At 42.0% G+C, this 24,171-nt stretch overlaps 1 protein-coding gene across 1 annotated transcript in view; it reads left to right on the forward strand.

The window, feature by feature from the left end:
- Positions 1-24,171, forward strand: part of Tbc1d14 (TBC1 domain family member 14) — a 95,509-nt gene that overhangs the window by 32,759 nt on the left and 38,579 nt on the right. The window contains exon 3 of the mRNA XM_038323688.1: positions 3,830-3,950. Coding sequence (XP_038179616.1) covers positions 3,830-3,950 — 121 coding nt within the window. The remainder of the gene's footprint in view (positions 1-3,829; positions 3,951-24,171) is intronic.

Below are 24,171 nucleotides of genomic sequence, written 5' to 3' on the forward strand. Positions count from 1 at the left end.
CTTGTAAATGTATTTGGGGCCTCAGGTCCAGGGCAGTACGGTGCCTGAAGGATAGCTGAAAAAAGGGCACAGGTAGGACAGGCCCCTTCCTGGATCATAGACAAGGAGGCTACTGGAAAGAGGCCTTTCTTCACCTGGGACTTGAGACCTTAGGAAATATGGCAGGAATGAGGCCTGGAGGCTGCTCAGTCCAAGCCTGCGGAGGAACTCATCCCCCAGACTGATATCTTTAGAAGGAGGTCTGTGGAAGGGGATTTGAGTGAGCATCTGGGAAGAAGTGAGTGGAGAGAAATGGACTTGTGACAGGGCAGGGGGACCATATAGTGTGTGCACATTAACACAAGACTTGCGATCTTGAGTGTGAGGTGGTCAGGGAACTATGTGGGCAGTGTGGTAAAGAATGTATGGATTGGAGCAGGGCTACAGGCACTGCACTCTATGTTGGTAGCTAGCTCTGGGTCTCATGGGTGTCAGCAGCTGTCTGTCCCTAAGGTTTCAAGAAGGTTACTTTACCTCTTTGAGACACAAATGTGTCCCACTGAGAAGCCATAATTTGCTGGGGATACAGAACAAAGGAGTCCAGCTTTTATAAAGCACTTCTCTGTAGTGGACACTCACCCCCCCCCCCCCCCCGAGACTATCTTCCACCTTTCTGCCCTCCCATAGGGCATAGTGGGTGTTCTTTCTCCCCGGAATTTCCTGTCTCCACCTTCTGCTGTCCCTTCTTTTTGTGTGTGTGTATGCATATGGAGGCCACAGGTCAGCCTCAGGAACTGTCCGCCTTTAGTTTGTTTGATTGATTTTCTTTCTTTTTTTTTCTTTTTTTTTTTTTTTTTTTTTGAGACAGTACAGCTTATTGGAACCCGGGACTCACTTATTAGGGTAGCTGGCTAGCTAGGGAGCCCCAAGGATCTACCTGCCCCTGCTTCCTGCATGTGCACCATGCCTGATATTTAGGTTCTGGGGATTTGATTCTGGTCCTTATGCTGGTATGGCAAGCACTTTACTGACTGAGACGTCCATTCAGTCTCACTTTGCCCCTTCGTTCCTAGGATCTCCTACCTGGGATTATCTTTGTTGACCTTGTGGTTTAAGCAGGATTATTGTCTCCTTAGCTTCAGTGTGTGTCACTGTATGTGTGTATGTATTAGTCATATTTCAGTCTCTGACAAAACACCTGAGGAAAACAGCTTGGAGGAGAGGCCTTATTTTGCCTCATCGTTTCAGAGGCTTCTCTTCTGAGTCTGCTGGCTCCGTGTGGTAAGACAGGCAGAAAGCAGAGAGAACAGCAAGAAAGGTCCAGGATTATCTATACCCTTCAAGAGCATACCCCCTTTGACCTACTTTTAATCAGGCCCTGACTCCTAATGAATAGCTCATTCATCTGTGAACTCAACAGTGGATTACCCATTGATGAAATCAGTCACCTTTCAGTATTGCCACCAGCGGGAGACCAAGCCTTTGGCACACGAGCCTTTTGGGGGACTCCTGACAGTATTGTTAGCCATGCTTTCTTGTTTCCCCTGCCCTTGCCTCCTTGCAAACACACACAGTGGTCACTCTACCTGCCAGCAAATGTGCTGAACAATCTACTGCTTGCTAGATAGACCCAGGGAGTAAAGAGGTGACTTCTCTGCCTCCTGCTAGGAATGAAAAGCAGAGGAGAGGGCATAGAGCCTATGTTGAAGGTACAGCCTGAAGTAGTGGGTGCTGTGGAAACAGTGCTAGGAGCCTTGAACAAGTGTGAGTGAGGGTCTGTTGCTGAGTGGAGACAGGTGTTCTAAAGTCTCAAAAGAGTATACTTGAATACAGCGATACAGCTACTCCCTTGTTCTCCATCCCCTGGGCAGCGTAGGCAGATGACTCATGAGGTCACATAGCCTTGGAAAGGGGCCGCTGAATACTAGGCAAGAGTGGCACCATGGGCATGGGTTCTAAAAGGTGTCTGGAAGATGCTGCCAGACCCTGGGCAGGAAGATTGCACTGGGCAAGAGAGTTCTGGCTTGTGTCTACCTGTTCTTGTTTGCTCTGTGTGTCTGACTGAGCACTGGCTTTGGTCATGTGATTTTTGGCCATCTAGTTCTGAAAGGCACTTTTGTGTGTTCAGAGCACTGTGTGCGGTGTCATTTTATATGTAGTATTGTGACTGAGGGTTTTCAAGGTATTAATTATAAAAAGAAATTCAAGATGCTTTCCATAAATCTGTTAAGTTTTGGTTTGTTTGTAAGCTTAAAATCCTAGGCTGACACTAACCAAGCAGCTTTGAATTTGTATGCTCTTTAGTTTTGCCTTCACTTTCATTGTGCAGCCTCCGACAGTGTGGTTTCAGCTGCTCCCTTTCATTGTCATCTGCCTATTGTTGAAGTGAATAGCACCGTTTATGCTCAGTCTCAGAAGGCACTAATGCGAGAACCAGGTGCCCAGAGCCTCTCACATATCCTATGCTTGATTGTTCTGTGAGGTCTCAGATTCCCTCCCTGGACCTGCAGCACTGTCCTTCCTTACTGCCACCACTAGCACGTGACCTCGCCTTCCTTGTGTCTTGTTTCACCACCTGTGCGAGCTTCCTTCCCCTGAGAGGGCAGCTGTTCTTCAGCCAGATATAAAAAACCCTTCCAGTAACTCAGGTTCTGGGTGTCCCGTGTTCTTAGCATCTGTGGGTGCCTGAGGCTTTACTTGGTTTAAATTGCAAAAGTCTTTCTTAGATAAAGAATGGGTTGGAGCTCTAGAGTGCCTAAAGTTCCTTTATTTTATTTTTTATTTTTACAAATGTAAATAGAAATTGTACTGGACTGTGAAACAACCATTTCGGGAACCACAACAGAAACATGGGAAGAAAACAGTGAAACCAGTTCATTCTCATAGTTCCTCCTCTCCCCCACCTCTCACGTCTCCCTCCCTTCTCCCTCCTCCCTCTCTTTTGACAGGGCCTTGCTATAATGCAGCCCAAGCTGGCCTCTGAATCACATCAAAGCCTAGGCTGTCTTGAATTTGTAGCGATCCTCCTGTTTCAGCATCCAGAATTCAGGGATTAATATATACTGTACCATATCTGGTCACTTGTTTCTTCTTAAAGTTTTTGTGTATATATATATATACACACACATATATGTATATATATATACACACACACATATATATATTAAACATATTAAACTTTCTGGAAAGCTGCAGGGATGTCTGCTTTTTGGGAGACCTGGAGGTCATTTGTGTTAATGGCTGTACCTGTATAATGCATCCGAGAACCAGGTTGATTTATACTGCCAGTTAGGATTTGTAGTTTTGGGAGCTTTTGTTTACATGTTGTTGAGAGAGAAGACCTTGTGACCATCTAAGGAATGATTTTCTCCAGTCGTTAGAGGCTGTATAGATAATTTAAGCTAGAGGTTAGCTACTGAAACAACTCTGGTCTGAAAGACTGACTGCCCTTGAAATGTCTGTCTGTAAAGGATCTTGTGGATCACAAATGGGGTCTCTGTCACTCATACATAGAACAGACTCAGGTTACTCTCTGGTCCAGACTCACAGTTATTAAATGGCTGCGTCAGGTATTCAGTTCATTTTGACCAGCTTCTGCTGATATACTTTATCGCTGAACACAGTTTCTTATTCTGAATTTAGGAATTTGCACACAACAGCAAGCTTGTGTCTGAGATTGGTGTCTGTGTAGTTCTGTGTGTGTGCAGGCCCAGTCTGAGGTGTTACCATGTGCTTGCAGCCTGTAGTCTCTCTCAAAACAGTTTGATTTGTTCATGTCAGCCTGCCTTGGCCGTCGGAGTGTCTCTATAACACCCAGAAATGGCCTAGCCCTTTTCTTTTCTTTCTATAGGAATTTGCTTGCTAGAAAACAAAATGCAAGACTTGATAGACAGAGAGACTTGGGATGGAAGCTGTTTGGAAAAGTCCCGCTTCGAGAGACTGCTCAGAAAGATTCAAAGAAAACACAAAAGGTAAGCCCCTGGTGTGTGAAGGTGTGCTTATGAACCACACACGTGACCCTTGCTGAGGCTTGACTTTGGAAAGCTCTCTGTGTTTGTTATATGCCTGGGTTCTTAAATTGCATTCAGTGAGTGCAGAGATTTAACTCATTTAACTCTTTTCACTTCTTTACAGCTTGTAACATGCACATAGGGAAGTTAGCTGGGCTTTAGATATTTAAACTTGGTGAATTTTAGTCAGTCTTTCCAGTAATGGTTGCAAATGTGTTTATAGTCAAACTTTTATTGTATTTGATACTCCAATCTCCACACATTTCTTGGATTTTTCAGGTGGGGAGGTAGGGAGAGTTTTCAAGACAGTGTTTCTCTGTGTAACAGCCCTGGCAGTCCTGAAACTAGCTCTTGTAGACTAGGCTGGTCTCAAACTCACAGAGATCCACCTGTCTCTGCCTCCCAAGTGCTGGGATTAAAGGTGTGCGCCACCACCACCTGGCCATTTCTTGAATCTTAAATCCTTCATTTTACTCTGGGATATGTGGACTAGGCCATCATGCTCCCAGGCTTTGAGAGGATCTTACCTCTTTTTTACTTAGATTGTTGTCTACTTTGGGGGTTGGGACTCAAGGCTAGTCCAGGTCAGGCCTGCACCAACATCCCACTGACTTCCTTACTCCTTGAGTCTGCAACTGGATCACCTGTTTATCTTCTCAAGGAGGAGCCCATGCCAAATGGTGGCAGCCTTTAGGTAGCCCAAACTATTAGCACCAGCAACTTCTTTGAAGCTCTGAACCTGTTTACCTTGAAAGTCAGCTGTTGCCCAAGTACTATAGCCTTGAAACCTGTTGTCTTGAAGGTCTGCTGTTGGCCAAGTGGTTGTCCTCAGTAGCCTTCTTCCCACTTTAGATTTATATTCGCTGACAGTTAGTTGTTTTCTGGACCCTCTTGAGCACCAGCTAAGTGCTAGTCCTCATGACTGACATTGGGATTTGAGAAAGGACATGGCCCAGTTCAGGCAGGCAAAGCCCACCTAAGGCAGGGCATGGAAAATAGACAGGTCGTTCTCCATGAGATGGCACATTTGATATTGGCATTGCTTGCTGAAGGGTTGCTATGTGCTAGCTTAAAGCAGTAGCATTTGTGCTTCTAGTTTCTTTAAAATAATAATCCATGTTGTTCCCTGTGCCTTAGGTGTAAGGGTTGTGTTAGAGATGCGTCAACTGGGACTAAGCATCCTACTGCTAGTTGTTCTCTGCATTTTGATCAGTTGTGGCATTCTGTAATAGCATCCACCTGCTGCAATGAAGATTTTTTGAGTATGAGTAAGAGCTAAACTTACCTGTGGATATAAAAATAAGTATTTAGAATTTAGTTGGGAATTATATTGGTTTAGAAGATTGACAGTATTAGGTTGTCCTGCAGGGTCCATGACCTCACCAGCCATGGGTAGTTGGCTAGGTTTACATTGCTAGGAAGGAATTCCCTCCTATTAAGTGGGACTTAAATCCAATGAGGTGGTTGTTAGTTACCCCTAAGATATAAGTGCCACTATTGCACCCTCGGATATATCTCTCCATGCTGGTCATTGTTGTAGTTTATAGGCTTTACAGCTGATTAGGGCTTTTGTTTTTCTCCCTCAGCAACTTGTATAGCACCTTCAAATACAATGAGTGCTGGTCCTCAGGAATGAGGCTTCCAGGTCAGTTCCAGCTGGATCCTTCCCAGTGTTCTGTGTCTGAAGTATATGGTGTCTTTAGCAATATGTCTTATCTTCAAATTCTGGGAGACAACCAAAGACATTGGCAATAGCTTGTATTGTTTGGGAATTCTCATGAGCTTCCCTGACTAAGAACTCAAAGGATGTGTTGTCTTGTCTGGCACTGGGTTTTTGTTAGCTAGTCTAACAAGAAGGCTGTTGGGGAGAGCATGATCACCACAGGTGATATACCTTTATTTAAATTACTTATATATGTATTTTTAAATAAACACAACATGCTCTCCTATGGCTTTTTCTGTTATCCCTGGTGTTCTTTAGCTCTTCTTGCTCCCTCAGCCTTGCTTTCCCCTGCCCAGATAAAGAAGTGGGGTAAATTGTAAGTGCCACTGCACCAGGACATCTGCTGCAAGGTAGTGTGTATTCAAATGACAGGGAACTGAACCCATCAAATCTCAACAGTGTCGTCACCTAAACAGGACATGCGTGGTGGCACTACCAGTTGGCATCCTAACATGATGGGGGACTATCACAGGGTCCTCCCCCTAGATGAAGAACTGCAGGCAATTGATGACTGCTGAAAGAGGAAGAATCACTCTTTCCAGAGATGAACCCCTGATAGGTTATCCAGTCCCAAGTGGCTATCCATAAACACATAGACATTTGAGCAACACTAAGTGAACTTAGCAAACTGTATGTATATACATATATAATATATATTTTATATATATGTAGCAAAATAGTTGAAGAAGATACCGTGAATTTGAGAGGGAGTGTGCAGCATGAATAATAAAAACCCAGAGACAGATATTGGGGTTCAAGCTGAAGATCAGAAAAGCAAAGCGGCCAGCCTCTGACTCTTACCTCTATCTCAGACGGAAATGAATGATCCTGCCTCCACGAATCCTCAGTCTGAGACTGACCCTGAGAGCTGTCTCCTCCGTCTTATATTCCTCTCTAGCTGGTATTAAAGGCATGCACCACCACTGCCTGGCCTGTATGGCTGACTAGTATGGCTGCTGGGATTAAAGTTGTGTGACATCACTGCCTGGCCTGTGTGACTGACTAGTATGGCCGCTTTGCACTCTGGTCTTCAGGCAAGCTTTATTTATTAAAATAATACATTATTTATTATATAACATAATAAATAATATATCACTATAGGAGTGGGGAGACACATGGGAATACTTGGAAGGGGAGAGGGTGGTGTAGAAAGGATGTACATACAGTATTCATGTATGAAATTCTCAAAAACAAAACAAAACTACCCTATCTTGTAGTGTGAAGCGACGGGGCTGCGTCCCGCCACCCGGCCAACGGCTAGCTTTACACCCGAAATAATTACACGGAAACTGTATTCTTTTAAAACACTGCCTGGCCCATAGTTTCAGCCTCTTATTGGCTAATACTCATATCTTGCTTTAACCCATATTTAGTAATCCGGGTAGCACCACGAGGTGTGGCTTACCAGGAGAGATCTTAACCTGCGTCCATCTCGGAGAGAAGCAGCATGGAGACTCACTATGGGGAATGCCTGAAGCGTCTCCCCAACTCTACTTCCTTGTTCCCACAATTCTGTTCTGTCTACTCCACCTCTCTTAAAGGGCCAAGGCAGTTTTCTTTATTAATTAACCAATGAAAGAAACATAGACAGATAACTCTCCTCCATCATTTCCCCTTTTTCTGTTTAAACAAAAAAGAAAGGCTTCAACTTTAACATAGCAAAATTACATATAACAAAACAGTTATCAAGTAAGTATTACAGTTACAATATTTAAATCTATTTTATCTTTTATCATAACTAAGGAAAACTATAACTATTGAACCATTCTTCAACTCCATCAAAGACTCCAGAAGGATATAAGACTACCTAAGTAAACAAGAAGTAAGTAACTTTCAAACTCTAGAAATGACAGAGACAACTCGCTGCCTGGACAGTCACCCAAAGTTCCTCTGTACGGTTGGGGCATCCATCTTCAGCCTACAGGCCCATAGTGTCCAGCAGACTTTTTCATGAAGCAGGAAATTCCAAAGACAGTTCAGTCACTTTCTACTGTGTCCTGCAGAACGTCTCGCAGACTCTTTCATGAATCAGGAACCCTGAAAGACCATCTCACCTTTAGGCAAGTTCAGCAGTCCTCTTTCTGTGGGTTCCTTGTGTCCAGTTTATGCAACAGTCCAGCCAAGAGCAGTTTCTTGCCCAAATGGCTAACAAACTCCATAAGTAGCCTCTTCGATGCCCATCTTCCTCTCAAAGTAGATTGGTGCTGCCAGGAGCAGACGTGTCTCATTGTCATGAAAAACCCTAAGTTATTAAAACATTAAATGCCATATTCTGCAGTCTTTGAAAGATATGAAGAATATCTATCTAACTGAAATATATCTCTACATATCTAGAAAATCTAATAACATGACTACAAGCTTAACTATTATCAATGATTATCCATTAACAACCTATATTTCCTAATTATACATTACAATTTTTAAAATGAACTACAATCACAATAGCTTAATCAAGATCAGAAATACATATACATATAACAAATTGACCTTAAAATCCATACCAATGTAAATTCATATCTATATCATCTCCCCCTTTAAATGTAAAAGAACATTTATAAACAATATTTGGGAAAATGGGCGCAGTTTTTTCTCTCCAAACTGCTTCCTGCTGAATGGGGGAGTTGTTATTTAGGTCTTTTATGGTATAACCTGTCTGCTAGGTTCATCTCAGTCAGCAGTTGAGCGAAGTAATTTTTTGAGGGTGTTCACAGCAACCTTTCAGGAGGGCGTGGTCTATCATACCATATTGGGATAGAAGCAATCCACAGAGTCTCGTCCTCTGTGAAAACAAAAGAAGAAACTCTTTTCCAAAGCATCATGTTCTTAGATCCAAATCCTGAAGTCATACCATTAAGATGTCCATTCTGGTCTAACCTGGCAGCCCATATAATGAAATGTCTCTCTGTATTTAGCTCCTTTACAGTCAAAATTTCAAAGAAAACACAATAAAATACATAATCCAGACTCTCTGTGAATTTTCCATTTTTACGTGGCTTATTTTCACTCTATCACTTTACTTTATTCTGTCTCTTTAAAGACTTTACCCCTTTTTTAAGGCATTAACTTTATTCTCTATATATTTATTTTTTTCTCTCTCTCAAGCCTACGTACAGTCATCCAACATTGTGACCCATATGGGGGTCTTCTATGTCTGAATCTGTCCTATTGTGAATCTGTAATTTTTTACTATCCAGGAGCATTTCTTAAAATGTTAACCACTTCTTAAAAACTTAAGTTGCGCCATGTAGAGGTAATACAGTACCGCCTGTTTACAGCCAAGTCTAAACCTTAACTGCGCTGTTATTATGGTAATTACGATAGACCTGCCTGAGGTTAGCACAGTTTAGCATGGCGGAGCAGAGCCAGAGCTGCTACTGCCTCAGTCATTTGGTGCCCCTGAGCTGCACAAAGTTACAGGTACACAGCAGTCCACATTGGAGCTGCACTCAGCAGTTTAATTTTGATACAGAGCGTGCAGCACAGAAACTCTTTTAATCCAAGTCACAGCCGAATCTGACGCGCAGAGCACCGCGCAGTCTGAAAACACCTCTCTCTCTATGGCGGCAGGAATCCGCAAATGCTGTCCCGCTCGCCTAAGCCTGATTCCGCCATCTGCCCAGGTGCAGGCAGGGAGCAGTGAGCCATCGGCATGGTCTCAGAGTACTTTTTTTCCCCCGATCCCAAGCGGACACACAAACATCCAGTCCATAAAAGCCACTGAAATGGTTTATAGCCAGAATTTGCACTGGCAGCACAGCACCAGGAAGCCGCGTTTTAAAATGACTCAGCTTTTCTCTGCCGCTATTGCAGAAACAGAAAATCTCTCTACGGCACGTCCAGGCAAACAGCAGAAAGCTGTGTTAAACTCTCTCTCCTTTATTTAAAGCCCTCTCAGGTTAAAAACCTGAGTGGATTTAGTCACCACGTTGGAGCGCCAATCTGTAGTGTGGGGCTGATGGACCGCGTTCCCGCTGCCCAGCTCCCAGTCACCAGCTAGCTTATACCCCGAAATAACAACACGCTGTGTCCGGCCCCCAGCTAGCTTTACACCCGAAATAATTACACGGAAACTGTATTCTTTTAAAACACTGCCTGGCCCATAGTTTCAGCCTCTTATTGGCTAATACTCATATCTTGCTTTAACCCATATTTAGTAATCCGGGTAGCACCACGAGGTGTGGCTTACCAGGAGAGATCTTAACCTGCGTCCATCTCGGAGAGAAGCAGCATGGAGACTCACTATGGGGAATGCCTGAAGCGTCTCCCCAACTCTACTTCCTTGTTCCCACAATTCTGTTCTGTCTACTCCACCTCTCTTAAAGGGCCAAGGCAGTTTTCTTTATTAATTAACCAATGAAAGAAACATAGACAGATAACTCTCCTCCATCACTATCTGATGAGGAAGATACAGTCGCTGTCTTCACCTCACTGAGGAGGTGTGGAGGGCAGAGGCTGAGTGACTTGTGCAGTCGCAGTACTTAGAGAATGGAAGAGCTGGAACGGCATCCCGTGCAGTCAGGGACCAGGACTAGGCAGGTGGTGATGATATGAACCCTGGGAGCTGAGCCCCAGGAACAGAGGGAGGTTGTCTGTGACCTGAGGGGTGTGCTGGTGCCCCTCTCTGATGGGAGGTCTTTCCTTAGCTGAGTGTGGTAAGCTCACTTGCACTCTGGTTGGTGAAGAGGTCACTGTGGAGTGCCAAGGACAGGACTGATGACTGTTAGGTATAGGGTATAAAAGGAAGAGGCAGGTTTCCACACAGTGCATTTTCATGTCTTTGAAAATAAAATTTGTAAGAATATTGTCTACCATTTCCCTGAAGACTCTCTAAAGTTATCAGTGTTGGAAATCATCTTTGTAAGTTACTGCATTTTGATTTTGAGTCATTGTGGAGGCTTATTAAGTAAGCGTACAATTAAATATGTTTGTATGTAACACTCAGCTGTAACTTTTCTAGGAGGTGAAGTAATGGTACTGTTGTAAAGATTCTATACTTAAGGAAAAATGACAATATTAATAAACATCCATATGACTCCTGAGATCTCTTGCTTCATGTATTACCTGCTCTGGCATCTTATTGGTGAACTGAAATACAGAGGCCAGGTGGCTGTGTTGTAACACAGTTCTGCTGAGAAGACCTTTGGCTTACCTATCAGTAATGAAGAAAGTATCTGTACCCCGTGCATGATTCACATAATCCTGCCTGGGACCTGTTTGTATATGCTTTGTGTCTCTGGCCCTCCCGTCTCTCGGGTCCTACCCCAAGCTCGCAAAGCCAGAGAAGGAGTCAGGGTCAGGACTTCTGGCACCACTGGCTTGAGCTGGCTTCTGTCGCTATTATTAGCTTTGACTTTACAGAGGCCAGAGATGTATCCTTGATTGTCTATACTTGTGATCTAAGATGGTGACAGTAACTCTGTTTAGAGCTAAAACATAAATAAGTGCCCAACATTCTATGTATTCCCTTTTCTTCCTTCTGGAATTTTTTTTCTTTCTTTCTTTCTTTCTTGGAGAAGCGTCATCAAATAATGCTTTAAGAACTTAAACTTTGGGCTGGAGAGATGGCTCAGAGGTTAAGAGCACTTGCTGCTCTTCCAGAGGTCCTGAGTTCAATTCCCAGCAACCACATGACATGAAAATGCACAACCAGCCGGGCGGCGGTGGCGCACGCCTTTAATCCCAGCACTCGGGAGGCAGAAGCAGGTGGATCTCTGTGAGTTCGAGACCAGCCTGGTCTACAAGAGCTAGTTCCAGGACAGGCTCCAAAGCTACAGAGAAACCCTGTCTCGAAAAACCAAAAAAAAAAAAAAAAAAAAAAAAAAAAAAAAATGCACAGCCAAATGAGATCTGGTGTCCTCTTCTGTCATGCAGATGTACATATAGGCAGAACACTGTGTACATAATAAATCTTTTAAAAAAAGAACTTAAACTTTGGGATTGCTGTGATGGCTTAGTAGGCGAAGGCACTTGCTGCCAAGCCTAATTCCCTGAGTGCAATCTATGAGATCTACATAGTAGAAGGAGAAAATTGACTCATGTAAGTTGTGTTTTGGCCTCTGTACAGAGGCGCAGTGGTATATATGTACCAACACACAAGTTTGCGCGCACACACACACACACATACACACACACACACACACACAAATCAAATATAAAGAAAAAGAACATGGACTTTGGAGACAGCCTTCCTGGGTTTGTGTTTCAGCTTTCACAATTTGGGTGTGTTACTCTGGACAAGCTATTCAATCTGTCTGAGCTTCATTTCATAATCTATAAATTTAAAAAAATGTACCTATCTCCTAGATAATTAAGGATTAAATAAGTGAATCATACTATATGCTTAGAATAGTATTGAATGCAGTAAATGTTACAGAAGTGTTTGCTGGTTTTATTGTTTTTTTTTTTTCTCTTGACAAACTAACCCTGAGCCACAGGAAACTGAGTACAGTATGACAATGAGCTTGAGTCATTGAGCAGACCCCAGGCACCAAGGGCATGAAAGCGTGTATAATGATGTGGCTCCAGAGCTTGTGGAAGAGCAAAGGAGCAGGTGTACATAGCAGCCAAGAGCTCTGGATTCCTTTCATTGTATGACCTGGAACCAGTTGTCTCTGTCATAGGTGTGGACTTGGTATTAGAATACCTACCTACCCGTGGTGTTGCAATAATTTAAGAGATTGTGTATGCAGTATATTTTGCACAGAGTTGGTCAAGGGACGGTAGTTGTGATTTTCAGCTAATAAATATGCCCACTTTGTCATGGAAGTACTCTGTGTGCTTTGCCCAGGGCACCTGGCCTCATGTGGTCTGAGTCACATTCTCGTGGCTTGGCCTTAGAAACTTCAGTTTCTTTGGATGTGTGTGTGTGTTGGTGTCGGGGGGGAGGGGGTGTTGAAATGTTACTTTCCAGTTTCTTTTCAAATTTTATAAAAACCTTGAAAATTAAGTCATTAGCTTACATGATGATGTCAGAGGCACCTTAGGGGAAACAAACATGACCAAGGATAAGAGAATGAAACTAAAGTCGTGATTCTTCTTTTTTAACATTTATTTATTTATTATGTATACAATATTCTGCCTGTGTGTATGCCTGCAGGCCAGAAGAGGGCACCAGACCCCTTTACAGATGGTTGTGAGCCACCATGTGGTTGCTGAGAATTGAACTCAGGACCTTTAGAAGAGCAGGCAATGCTCTTAACCTCTGAGCCATCTCTCCAGCCCTAAAGTCGTGATTCTTGAAGTAAACTAGAACCATGTTTTAGCAACTACAGTAATCCCAAGGATGACAGCTGTGCAGTGGGAATGTTGGCTGTTGGGAAGAAAGTAGTCATCACTGCAGCTAACTACACAAAGGGCCAGAAGTACATCCACCAGCATGCAAACTATAGCTACTGAGCTATAGAGTAAAGATGCTGCCTTCAGTTCTCTGTCCACTGGGTTTGAATGAATGGGGGCTCTGGCCACTTAGCAGGGGTGGGGTTTTGTTCACATACTCTTGTGAACAAAATGGGTAGTCTTGTTCTGTGTATACTATTTGCTGTTTGTTGAGCAATTAGCTTAACCGTCAGGGAGTAAGGTTGAGCAGAAAACCAAAGTGCTGGTTCTTGCTAAGGCAGCTGCTAGTTACGGCAACCATAGGCTTACTGATTCAGTGTTAGCTTTGTATACCCAGTGTAGAAGTTAGCTTGATTCAGGAAATAACTAGGCTAGCTAAAAGATAAAACAATTATATTTTTATTTATTATGAGGGGAAAACTCACGAAACAAGAATGAGAAGTCCAAACTCAGCTGTGCTGCAAGGGAACCACACAGAGAGAGAGCACCTGGGCCGCTTGCCAGTTTTCTCCAGGTCCTAGAAAGCCACACCCTAACTTGGTCCCACCTCTTTTTTTAATTTTTATTGAGCTCTACATTTTTCTCTTCTCCCCACCCTGCCTCTCTCCTCCCCTCTTCAACCCTCCCCCAAAGGGTCCCACCTCTTAAAGATAATTGGTTGGCAAAGATTCCCCATCACCTCCCCCTTTTGTCTCAATAAGAGCAATCCAAACCCAGTACAAAACTATATACAATAGGAACAGATATCAAGTATAAAATTACAACCAACATAAACAATATTAAGCAAGGAACACATGATAAATATTTTAATAGGCATTCTATTCCAAAGAGTCTAATAAGTCTTGCATCAGAAATAGACTTGGCGGGGGCTGGAGAGATGGCTCAGAGGTTCAGAGCATTGCCTGTTCTTCCAAAGGTCCTGAGTTCAATTCCCAGCAACCACATGGTGGCTCACAACCATTTATAATGGGGTCTGGTGCCCTCTTCTGGCCTGCAGGCATACACACAGAATATTGTATACATAATAAATAAATATATATTAAAAAAAAGAAATAGACTTGGCTAAACCATAAGAGGATGGTAACTATTACTGTCTAATCTTCAAAACCCATCGAAGGCCTGAGGTAATATTACTTGAGCAGGCAGGAAGTGCAATCAAGCAACTTCCAAAGCAAATAGTATATGATGGAGACAATTGACTGCCAGAGCAATTACTCAAAGTTTCATTTGCAATGTTGAAGCAACATCTTTGGCTAAGGCTTAGCATAACTGACAGACCATTTTCAGGGGCAGGAAATTTTCCAGAGCCATCTTATTCTGTCTTGGCAAAGTTTGACAATCATTTTCCTTGTATCTTGTTTATCCAGTCTGGATACCATGTACTTTGTCAGTGGTTGAGGCATGGGCAGTTCCTTGCCCAAAGGCCAGTTGTGCCAAGAAGAAAACAAACTCTGAGTGGAGTGTCTTTGATGCTCAACATTCTCTCAGAAATAGCTTGGTGCTGTCAGGAGCAATCATGTCTCATGTCAACTTAAACTTTAAATGCTGTGTTCTACAGATCCTTGAAGAGGTTGAAGATTACATAGCTAGGCAGAATACAATCTCTATGTATCTAAAGAACCTCAAACATGAACAACTATTGACCTATAATATATAGGTCAATATATAACTTATAGACTAAGACTTCATGTCAGGATATTAAATAATTTGTAGACAAATTGCAGCAAATGAGGACAGTGACCTCAAAATGTGAACAATGCATAAGTATCTTGATTAGAGGTAATAATAATATATAATGCAATATGAAAATATATCCTAAAAGTTGTATCAATATACAAAATGTCCTAAACAGAGGTAGAATCATTCATGTATACAATCTGACAGAATAACTTTGCATAGGTGTACAAATATTATTAACAGAAATAACAAATATAATTTGAACTTGTATCAATATACAAAAACTATACCAATGTAAATTATCCATAAATAATAGCTCACAAGTATTCACTTGATTACTCACAATTATTATTAGTGTGAATAACGTTACACTAAATTTTCTATTATCCCCTTCAATTTTTCCATCTTTTTTTTTGAGCCTACATAGTTTCCACCCCCACCCTCTACCTTATACAAGTAATAATCAACAACCTCAAACAGTGTTCCCAACTCTGAGGACAAACTTTGTTGGGAGAGGGGATGTCATCTTCTAGAATTGCTTTCAGCTGTCATGGAGGTAATGTTCTTTTTATGGGATCCTGTAAAAGTAAAATGATGGTTAAGTTTCAAGATTACTGTCTAGTATAGTTGCAAATGATTTCTGAACCTTTGTTGAGGAAGGCCACTAGTTAGTTCCCTGACTCTCAGCCCTGAAATAATCACACAGAAAGTGTGTTAATTAAATCACTCCTTGACCCATTAGCTCTAGCTTCTTATTGGCTAACTCTTACATATTAACTTAACCCATTACTATTAATCTATGTATGGTCACGTGGCTGTGGTTTACTGGCTAAAGTTCCGGCGTCTGTCTCCAGTGGGGCTAGATGGCTTCTTTCTGACTCTGCCTCCTTTATACCTTGCTATAGGCCAAACTAGTTTCTTTATTAACCAATGGTATTCACATTCCTCTGGGAATCCCACATCAATCCAGGAATGTCTTAGGTGGTCTTCTAGAATCAAATCAGCTTTTAGATGTTAGAGAACCCCAGAAAGTCATAAATCCAGGGCAGCTTAGAATGACATTCATTTTCCTGTGCTCTGGTTTCTGAGAGGTCTGGTATATAAAAAGGATTACACATTACAGGAAGGATATGTATGGGTGTTCAGTGGAGGTAGCTGAAAGCCTACAGACAGTTTTTTAAAACAGCAAGAAAACCTTCATTTTAATCAGCACTCTGCTCAATAAACAAAGGCACTTGCCACCACATCTGAATTCTGACCCCAGAACCTACATGGTGGAAGAAGAAAAGCAACTCCTACAAGTTAGCTTCTGATTTCCACTTGTGCGTTGTGGCATGTGCATGTACACACACACACACACACACACACACACACACACTCATGCACACACACATACACACAAATTAAAAGAAAAATAACTAGAACAAGGTCCTAGTTTCAGGTAAGTATATGCCACTTCTGTTCACCCAGTAAACACACTATGTGAACAGAGTGCACAGAGCATCTGCTTGCTGGTGGTAGGGAGCACTCGGTAGCAGGACTTTGCAAGAAGACCATAATTCAGAGTACTGCTGAACTGAAACTGAATGGACTTTCCCTCTCTGGCATTTTTAGCCTGAACTTGGGCAGACCAAACTCGGAAAGGAGTGTTAACATAACAGAAAGGACCAGAAAGGGCTCTACGGCTAGGGGAAGAGTGAGTCCAATACTTAGAGATAGGCAGAGCTCATCCTTTGCATTTTTCCTCTGTTTTTTTTTGTAGTTGTTGTTTAAAATTTATTTATTTTATGTGCATTGGTGTTTTTGCCTGCACCTGGTATTGTTTTGCCTGTATGTATGAGGGTGTCAGATCTTGGAGTTATTTATAGACAGTTGTGAGCTGCCATGTGGGGCTGGGAATTGGACCTAGGTCCTCTGGATAAGGAGCCATGCTCTCAACTGCTGAGCCAGCTCTCCAGCCCCCTTTTCTCTGTTCTTTTTTTTTTTTTAAAGGTTTTATTTATTTTATTATTTTATGGGTACGAGTGTGTTATGCCTGTATGTTATGTGTACCATATGTGTGGCTGGTGCCCAGGGAGGTCAGAAAATTGCAATAGAACCTCTGGGATTGGAGTTATAGACAGTTTTGACCAACCATGTGACTAGTGTGAGTTGAGCCTGGCTCCTCTCAGCTGAGCCAGCTCTCCAGCCCTCCTCTCTCTGTTCTTTCGCTCTAGTCCTCATACAGTCTCAAGGTAGCACTCATAGTGTCTGACAGGAGCCTAACACTGCAGGAGGGGAAGCTGGTGAGAAAAGGAGATCTGTACATATGATTTGCCCTCTCTCACCATCACAGTGGTGGGAAGTGTATAGCTATTTAATCACAGCAGGAAGACTCAGGGAACTAGAAGACACTTGATGATTGCAAAGAGATGTGCAGGAAAGAGACTTCTTTAAGTTTGTTATGACTCCTGTATTTCCTGCCACTGTCTGGGTACTGACCTTAAGTAAAAGGGAATGGATGGAGCACATGCAAATCTCTGACTGACCACTGGGTGGTGCACATGCAAGACAGTCAAAAGTGCTGAAAACAGTTTGGAATTCAACACAAAAGCTGGCTGGAACTTGTAGGTCTTTATGTTTGGAGTCCAAATATGTTATAATAGTGTCATCATTTACACAAGGTCAAGTATTGGAACATAACTTTTGAAGAGTCTATGGTTGAAGAATTGACTCAGTGGTTAGGAGAACTTGTTATTGCTAAGGATCTAGGTTTGATTCCTAGCACCCACATGGAGGCTTACCACTTCCTCAGCACCAAACATGCATATGGTGCATAGAAAAACATGCAGGCAAAACACTCATACACACAAAATAAATCTAAAATATATTTAAAGAAAAGTCTAAGTGGGGCAGTGATGGTGAACACCTTTAATCCCAGCACTCAGGAGGCAGAGGCAGGTGGATCTCTATGAGTTTGAGGCCAGCCTGATCTACAGAGCACGTTCCAGGACAGGCTCCAAAGCCACACAGAGAAACCCTGTATTGAAAAACAAACAATCTATAGTATAGTTCAAAATTATTAGGTTTAAGGACTTGGTTGTCTTTTGATGACCAGTAGGTTCAATCCTAAAATCAATGCATGTTGAGATTGTGTATGACCTTAAAGAAGCCATTAGAAGAATGCTCCAGCAAGTAGGGTAGACACCCTTGAGAGTGGAAGATGAAAAAAATTAGTTGAAAAATAGAAAATAAATCAGTGAACATTTATAACAGAAAAATACAGCTGAAATAACTAAGCAGACCACTCAATAGCAGAACACACAAGTTAGGAAGAGTAAGTTTTAAGGTAGATTAGTAGAATTTATGCAGTCTAACAGCACAGATCAAAGGAGGGTCAGTAAAGTAATATAATCTTGAACACAGGAGACACACTGAACTGTTTAAAGTCCAGTAAGACGGAGATGGTTTAGCAGCTACAGGTGCTTGCACACATGTCTCACAACCTGAGTTGAATTCCTAGATTCCATGTTGTTGCAGAAAAGAACCAGCTCCTGAAAATTGTCCCCTGACTTTCACACATGCTCTTTGGACCTATGTGCTTGTACTCGCACACAATCACATATACAATAATTTTTTTTAAAAAATTAGAAAGTTGAAGTCAAAATCACCAAAGTTTGAATTTGTGCCACAGAAGTCTTAAGAGAAAGGATTCATTAATAAAAGTATATTAAAATAAATGACTATGTCCAAAATTTGTCAAGTCATACACTTACAGATTTAAGTCTAGTCAGTGATCCTATAAACAGAATTCTGACAAGTTGTAACCAAACTGCTGAAAATAAAGACAAAAAAAAAATCCTACAAGCATTCAGAGAAAAACAGTGTGTTACTTATTGGAGAATAGTAATTTGAATGCTTATGAATTTCTCATCAGTAACAACAGAGTGGGCTGGAGAGATGATGGTTCAGCAATCAGAGCAGCTCCTGTGCCTGCAAAGGACTATAGTTAAGTCTGCAACACCCAGGTTGGGTAGCTGAGCCACCTGTAATTTGCACTTCAAGGGACCCAGTGTCCTCTTTTGAGGCTTTGCTAACACCTGCAGACACTTGCACAGAACCCCTTTCCACACACAATAAAAATACAATAAAAAAATCTAAACCAAAACAAAACAAAATCACACATGTCAAGGGAATCAGTATTTGGATCTGTTTAAAGAAAAGAATTGTCAACCCAGAATGTTGTATCAAGAGGTGAAGCCGGGCGGCGGTGGCGCACGTCTTTAATCCCAGCACTCGGGAGGCAGAGGCAGGCGGATCTCTGAGTTCGAGGCCAGCCTGGTCTACAAGAGCTAGTTCCAGGACAGGCTCTAGAAACTACAGGGAAACCCTGTCTCGAAAAACCAAAAAACAACAACAACAAAAAAGAACAGAGGTGAAAGGAAAGTGTTCTCAGATGAAGAGAGTCTTGTAAGAGAGTAAGATCCCTATACCTTCAGGGATCATTTCTATAGTTTGTACAAGATTTGACCACTGCAGGGTCGTTGCACTAGAAGGAACCTTGGAACATAGGAAGAAAGAGGAACAAAAATGGTAAACCATATGGCAGATTGCAGAATTGCAGAGAGTCAATTCTCAATAGGTTCTTTAAAAATGTGTTTGGTTAAATGCAAAAGTTAAGTGTTGTTTGGGTCTTCGACTGTACGTAGATGTAACATACATGTCAGTCATATATCAGGGGAAGGGCGATGAGTTCCTACTCAAAGTGATAAAATACTGATTCCAATTAGGTCACAGAAAATTGCATATACATATTTCAGCTCCTAGGCTGACCATTGAACTATGTAGAAAGATGACCAAAACATGAGAGATAAATTAAAATTGCAAAATTTTATAATTAACAAAATTCAGAAAACTCAAAATGAAGGAAGGCAGAAAAGAAGAAATAGGGAAGAAAAGCAACAATAAACCCGGTAAGATGACACTTAAATTCAAACCTACCAAATTATGTTACATACGGATGGCCTAGGCACACCAGTGCTATCAAAGAGGCTTGAAAACAGTGACTCAATTCTGTCATCTACAAAGAACTCTTCAAATGTTCAACATGTAAGATAACACTCTGAAGAAAGAGAAAAAATGGAGCTGGGGTGTAGTTTAGTCATAGAATTTTGTGTTTAGTGTACATGAAGCCCTGGGTTCGATCTTTAGCACCTCCCTTAAGGTAGACCTATTAATGTCATAAAAAAATAAAAACTGGGCTTCAAAGACAACTAGTTCCGAGAAATAAAGAGAGCTGTTGCCTAATGAAGACCACTTAGCTCTGAGTGTTTCTGCACATAATGCCTGATGCAAATCCACCAAGCAGAGATGCAGAAAACTGGGCTTTTCTACTTTCCAAGTGGAGGGTCCGTGCTGCTCCAAGACCCTGAGAAGGAGCAGCTGCAGATGGAGCAAGCCAGGATGTGGAGAATCTGAATTCTACTCTCCAGCAGCTGACTGACCTGTCTAGAACATTCCCCCTCCAGTAGTAGCCATCCCCTGTGCATGTGGAGCATTCACTAGACAGATGTGTGGGTCATAAAAGAAACTTTTAAAGATTCCAAAGGATTAAAGTTAAGTAAGTGTTTCTAGCTATAGTATCTATTACACAGAAAGCAATAACAAATATTAAGAACATCTCTCTAAAGGTGGATATTAAATAAGTAGCAAATTTCTGAGGAAGCCACAGGAAAATTAGAAAATATTTTGATACAAACAAGTACACAGCATACCAAAACTTGGAAGGTGAAATTTGGATAGGAAATATATATCATGAGACTAAACGAAGGAAGGTTTCACATCAGTAATCCAAGTTCCTGTCTTAAGATTTTAAAAAGCAGAAGTGAAACAAATGATACAGAAGAAATAGAAATGAAATTGGAACTGTAAATGGCAGTGAGTGAGACCAGGGCTGGCTCTTTGAGTGATCTTTGTCCTGATCAGTCTTAGCTGAACAACCAAGGAAAGAGAAACAGATTTTCAATAAAAGGAATGAGCAAAGGAGATAGATAGTTCTGTGGAACCTGCACAACTAAGAAGGAAAATGGAATTTTTTGAGCAGCCCTCTACAGGAATTTGTCATCTCAGGTGAAATGATTTATTTCCTTGGAAATTAGAAATCACCAGAACTTATCCAAGGTAAAAAGTAAATTGATTCGTACTGCAATTTTGGATTTGTTTTGTTTTTTTTTTTAAGAAAAGAAAGTTACAGTTGGGGCTGGAGACATGGCTCAGTGGTTAAGAACACTGACTGCTCTTTCAGAGGACCAGGGTTCAATTCCTAGCACCCACATGACAGCTAACAACTCTCTGTAACTCCTGTTCCAGAGGATCCAATACCCCCACAGAAACACACATGCAGACAAAACACCAATTCAAATAAAATAAAAATAAATTATTTTCTCTTAAAAAGAAAATTACAGTTAAATACTGTGGTAGTTTAAATGTGCAATGTTCCTCCAGGCTCACATGTTTGAACATGTGGTTCCTAGCTGCTGGAGCTGTTTGGGAAGGCTGTGGAACCTTCAGGAGGGGGACCCTTAGTAGAGAAAGTGGGTCACTGGGTGGGCCTTGAGGTGCTGGGGTTCCAGTTTCTTGGTCACTTTGTCCTCCTGTGTGGATGCAGTGTGATGAGCTGATCTGCTCTTGTCCCATGCTTCCTGCACTGTGGTAGACAACATCCTTCTGGAGCCGGGGACCACAATAAACCCTTTCTTCTTAAGTTGCATTTGTCACGGTATTTGACCACAGCAAGGAGGAAAATAAGACACTTTCCTGAAAAGTTATCTCCAGGCCCACGTGGTTTCACTCATGAAATCTGCTTAAAAACACTGCCAAATTTAGAAGGAAAAAGACATTTCCTGACTCATTCCTTGATGCTAGTGCTGCTGACACTGAACCCTAGCTCAGTGTCCTTTATGAGCACACATGATCCTCAGCATGTTATTAGCAAACTGAACCCAAGACATGTTTTGACGCCAACACACAGGACTAAGTGACATTTATCCTAGAAGTGCAAGGCCGGTATGATGTAGGAAAACAGTGACATCAACTGTATTACTGACTGTATTACTGAAAACCACATAGTCCTATTGAGGCAGAAAAGTATTTGACCAAGTTCAGTATTCATTTCTGATAAAATCTCAGCAAAGTAGAAGCAGAAAAAATTTCACCTGGTAGAGGATGCTAAAAAGGAAGCTATAGTGGCTGAGAAGGGGTTTCTTACAATGTGAAACCTAAATAGTAGTGTCACGTGGGATATTTGTTCCAGAATGTTCTATGGATGCTCAAATCCTGGGACACAGAGTCCCTTTTATACAATGGTAACCTAATATTGTCATGTACACTTTAAATTATTTCTACAATACTTATACTTCCTAATACAGTGTAACTGCTGTGTAAAAAGTATTGTGTTGTTTAGGGAGTTATGATAATCAGTCCAGACAACAGTGGTTTGTTTTTTTTCCCCTCTTTGAGGAATGCTTTTGATCTGCAGTTGGTTGAATCTGAATGCTTCCCTGTCCCCTCATAGGTTGTGCTATAAAGAAGTGAAAGTCTATGCTGGTACGAACTTCTGATACAAAGTCTTTCAGTACAGATCTTCTTGGCTGCTGATCACATTGGGCTGAATATGTATTCTTTGCCATGAACTTGGAAGGACCACCTCTGCCCAGTGCACCCCATCACACATTCTGGCTTCTTGTCTGCCCTAAGCCATTACTTTTGCCCTTTCTTCACTGTGTGTTTCAGTGGGTGGTCATAGCTCAAATGGTGTCTTCTCAGGTTTCCCCTGACTGACTAAAGTCTAAAGGGATGTCATCAGCCTGCTGGGGTATTTTCTTTGCAGCATTTTTCTTCATTGGAAATTCTTGTTCATGTGTTTGTAGCTTTATTGTGTGTCTCTCAAGCAGCACCCAGATGTATTCAAGAGAGCAAGGATCGGACTTCATTTGCTTATTGATGGCTTAGGATGGTGCTCAGCTTTAGTGTATGGTTAACTTATAGACCATTTCTAATTTTTGACAACATATTTTTCTATAGCTTCACATATTGTTGAATGGTTTTGTTTTTACTTAGTGGTTTTGGGAGTTGCTATTTCTTGATTTACTGACCAGCGCCCTGGATTGGACACTGAAGTTGTTCCTACAATCATCATTTGATCCTTGTGTTGTTCAGTGGCCTGTTGGGTGTTTGATCTGCTAGGAAGTGGACAGTGAGTCAGTCTTGTCTCCCTGACTTCAAAGGTAGAGATGTCTGTGCTACAGACACACAAACTAAGCAGAGAGATCAAACATGCTAACAGGGAGGCAGGAATGTGTTCTGGGGATGTGTTCTGGTTATTGCAGGAAACTTCTGGAGGAGAACGTGTTGTATGGGTAAAGACATGTAATATTCATGTCAGTGTTTGATGGAGAAAAGTCTTGAAGGGTGTGATTAGTCCTTTAAGTTTCCCACACTGGTAGAAGTCACCCTGCTTGCTATCTCATGGTATAATATGTAGTCAAACTTTGTAAATGGTATTTATTCCTAAAGTATGACTCAGAAATTACACATCCCAACACATTTTTAGTGCTTGCTTATAGCCATCTTGACCAGATTTAATGTGAGTGAATCTGTGGACTCAGTTCTGGCCCCAGTTGGCTAACTTGTAAAATGTCGGTAGGCATTTGGTGTTGAGAGTCCAGGTGAAGGTAACAGGCATGGAGAGGCCGAGAACTTGCTCTTGTCCCTGAGAACTGAGCTTCACAGTGCTTAACTCTGTTCCAGCCAATAGCATTGTTTCTAGAAAGGTACTGTTAACTGCCTTCCCCCGAGACTGCATTAGTATTTGTTGAGGGGGAGTCTCTTCCCAGCCTCGGTTTCCTGTCCTGTCACTGAGCACTGGTGTGGACATTGCCTGTTGGCTTGTCTGTGAGTGACTTAGAGCAAGAGCCATGTTTGTCTTTATTGCTGGGGCCAAGTACTTGGAGTACTTGCTTGGATGGCAGGCAGTCAGGACAGGTGGCTTCTTGTGATTGGCATACTGATTCCACAAGTGCTGTGTGCCTCCTCTGCCAGGTGCTTTGCTGGCCCCTCACCAGCTCAGTGAGAGAATGTGAGTCAGATGACCATGTAATGACAGGCTATACATGCTGCTGAAAGCAGGATGAAAGCAGGGCCTTGCTGAGTCAAGGCATTGGGGAGTGTTTCTGTGAGGGTGTTCAGTGAAGGTGAGGCCTGGAGGACAGTTACCTGGCTCCCTCACGGCTTTCTTCCTCTTAAGGAGCTGGATGTTATAGGATTTAGGGGAGAAGACATGGCATCTGCAACTTCTTTCAGGGGGTAAAATGTTTTAAAACTAAAGTGAGTATTTGTAACATTCTCACTTTACTGTGATCTGGGTGGAGTTTGTATATGGGTTTATTAAATTATTCCCTGAGTACTTCC

The sequence above is a fragment of the Arvicola amphibius genome, chromosome 1, assembly GCF_903992535.2.
Source record: "Arvicola amphibius chromosome 1, mArvAmp1.2, whole genome shotgun sequence".
In the NCBI taxonomy this organism is placed as follows: domain Eukaryota; kingdom Metazoa; phylum Chordata; class Mammalia; order Rodentia; family Cricetidae; genus Arvicola; species Arvicola amphibius.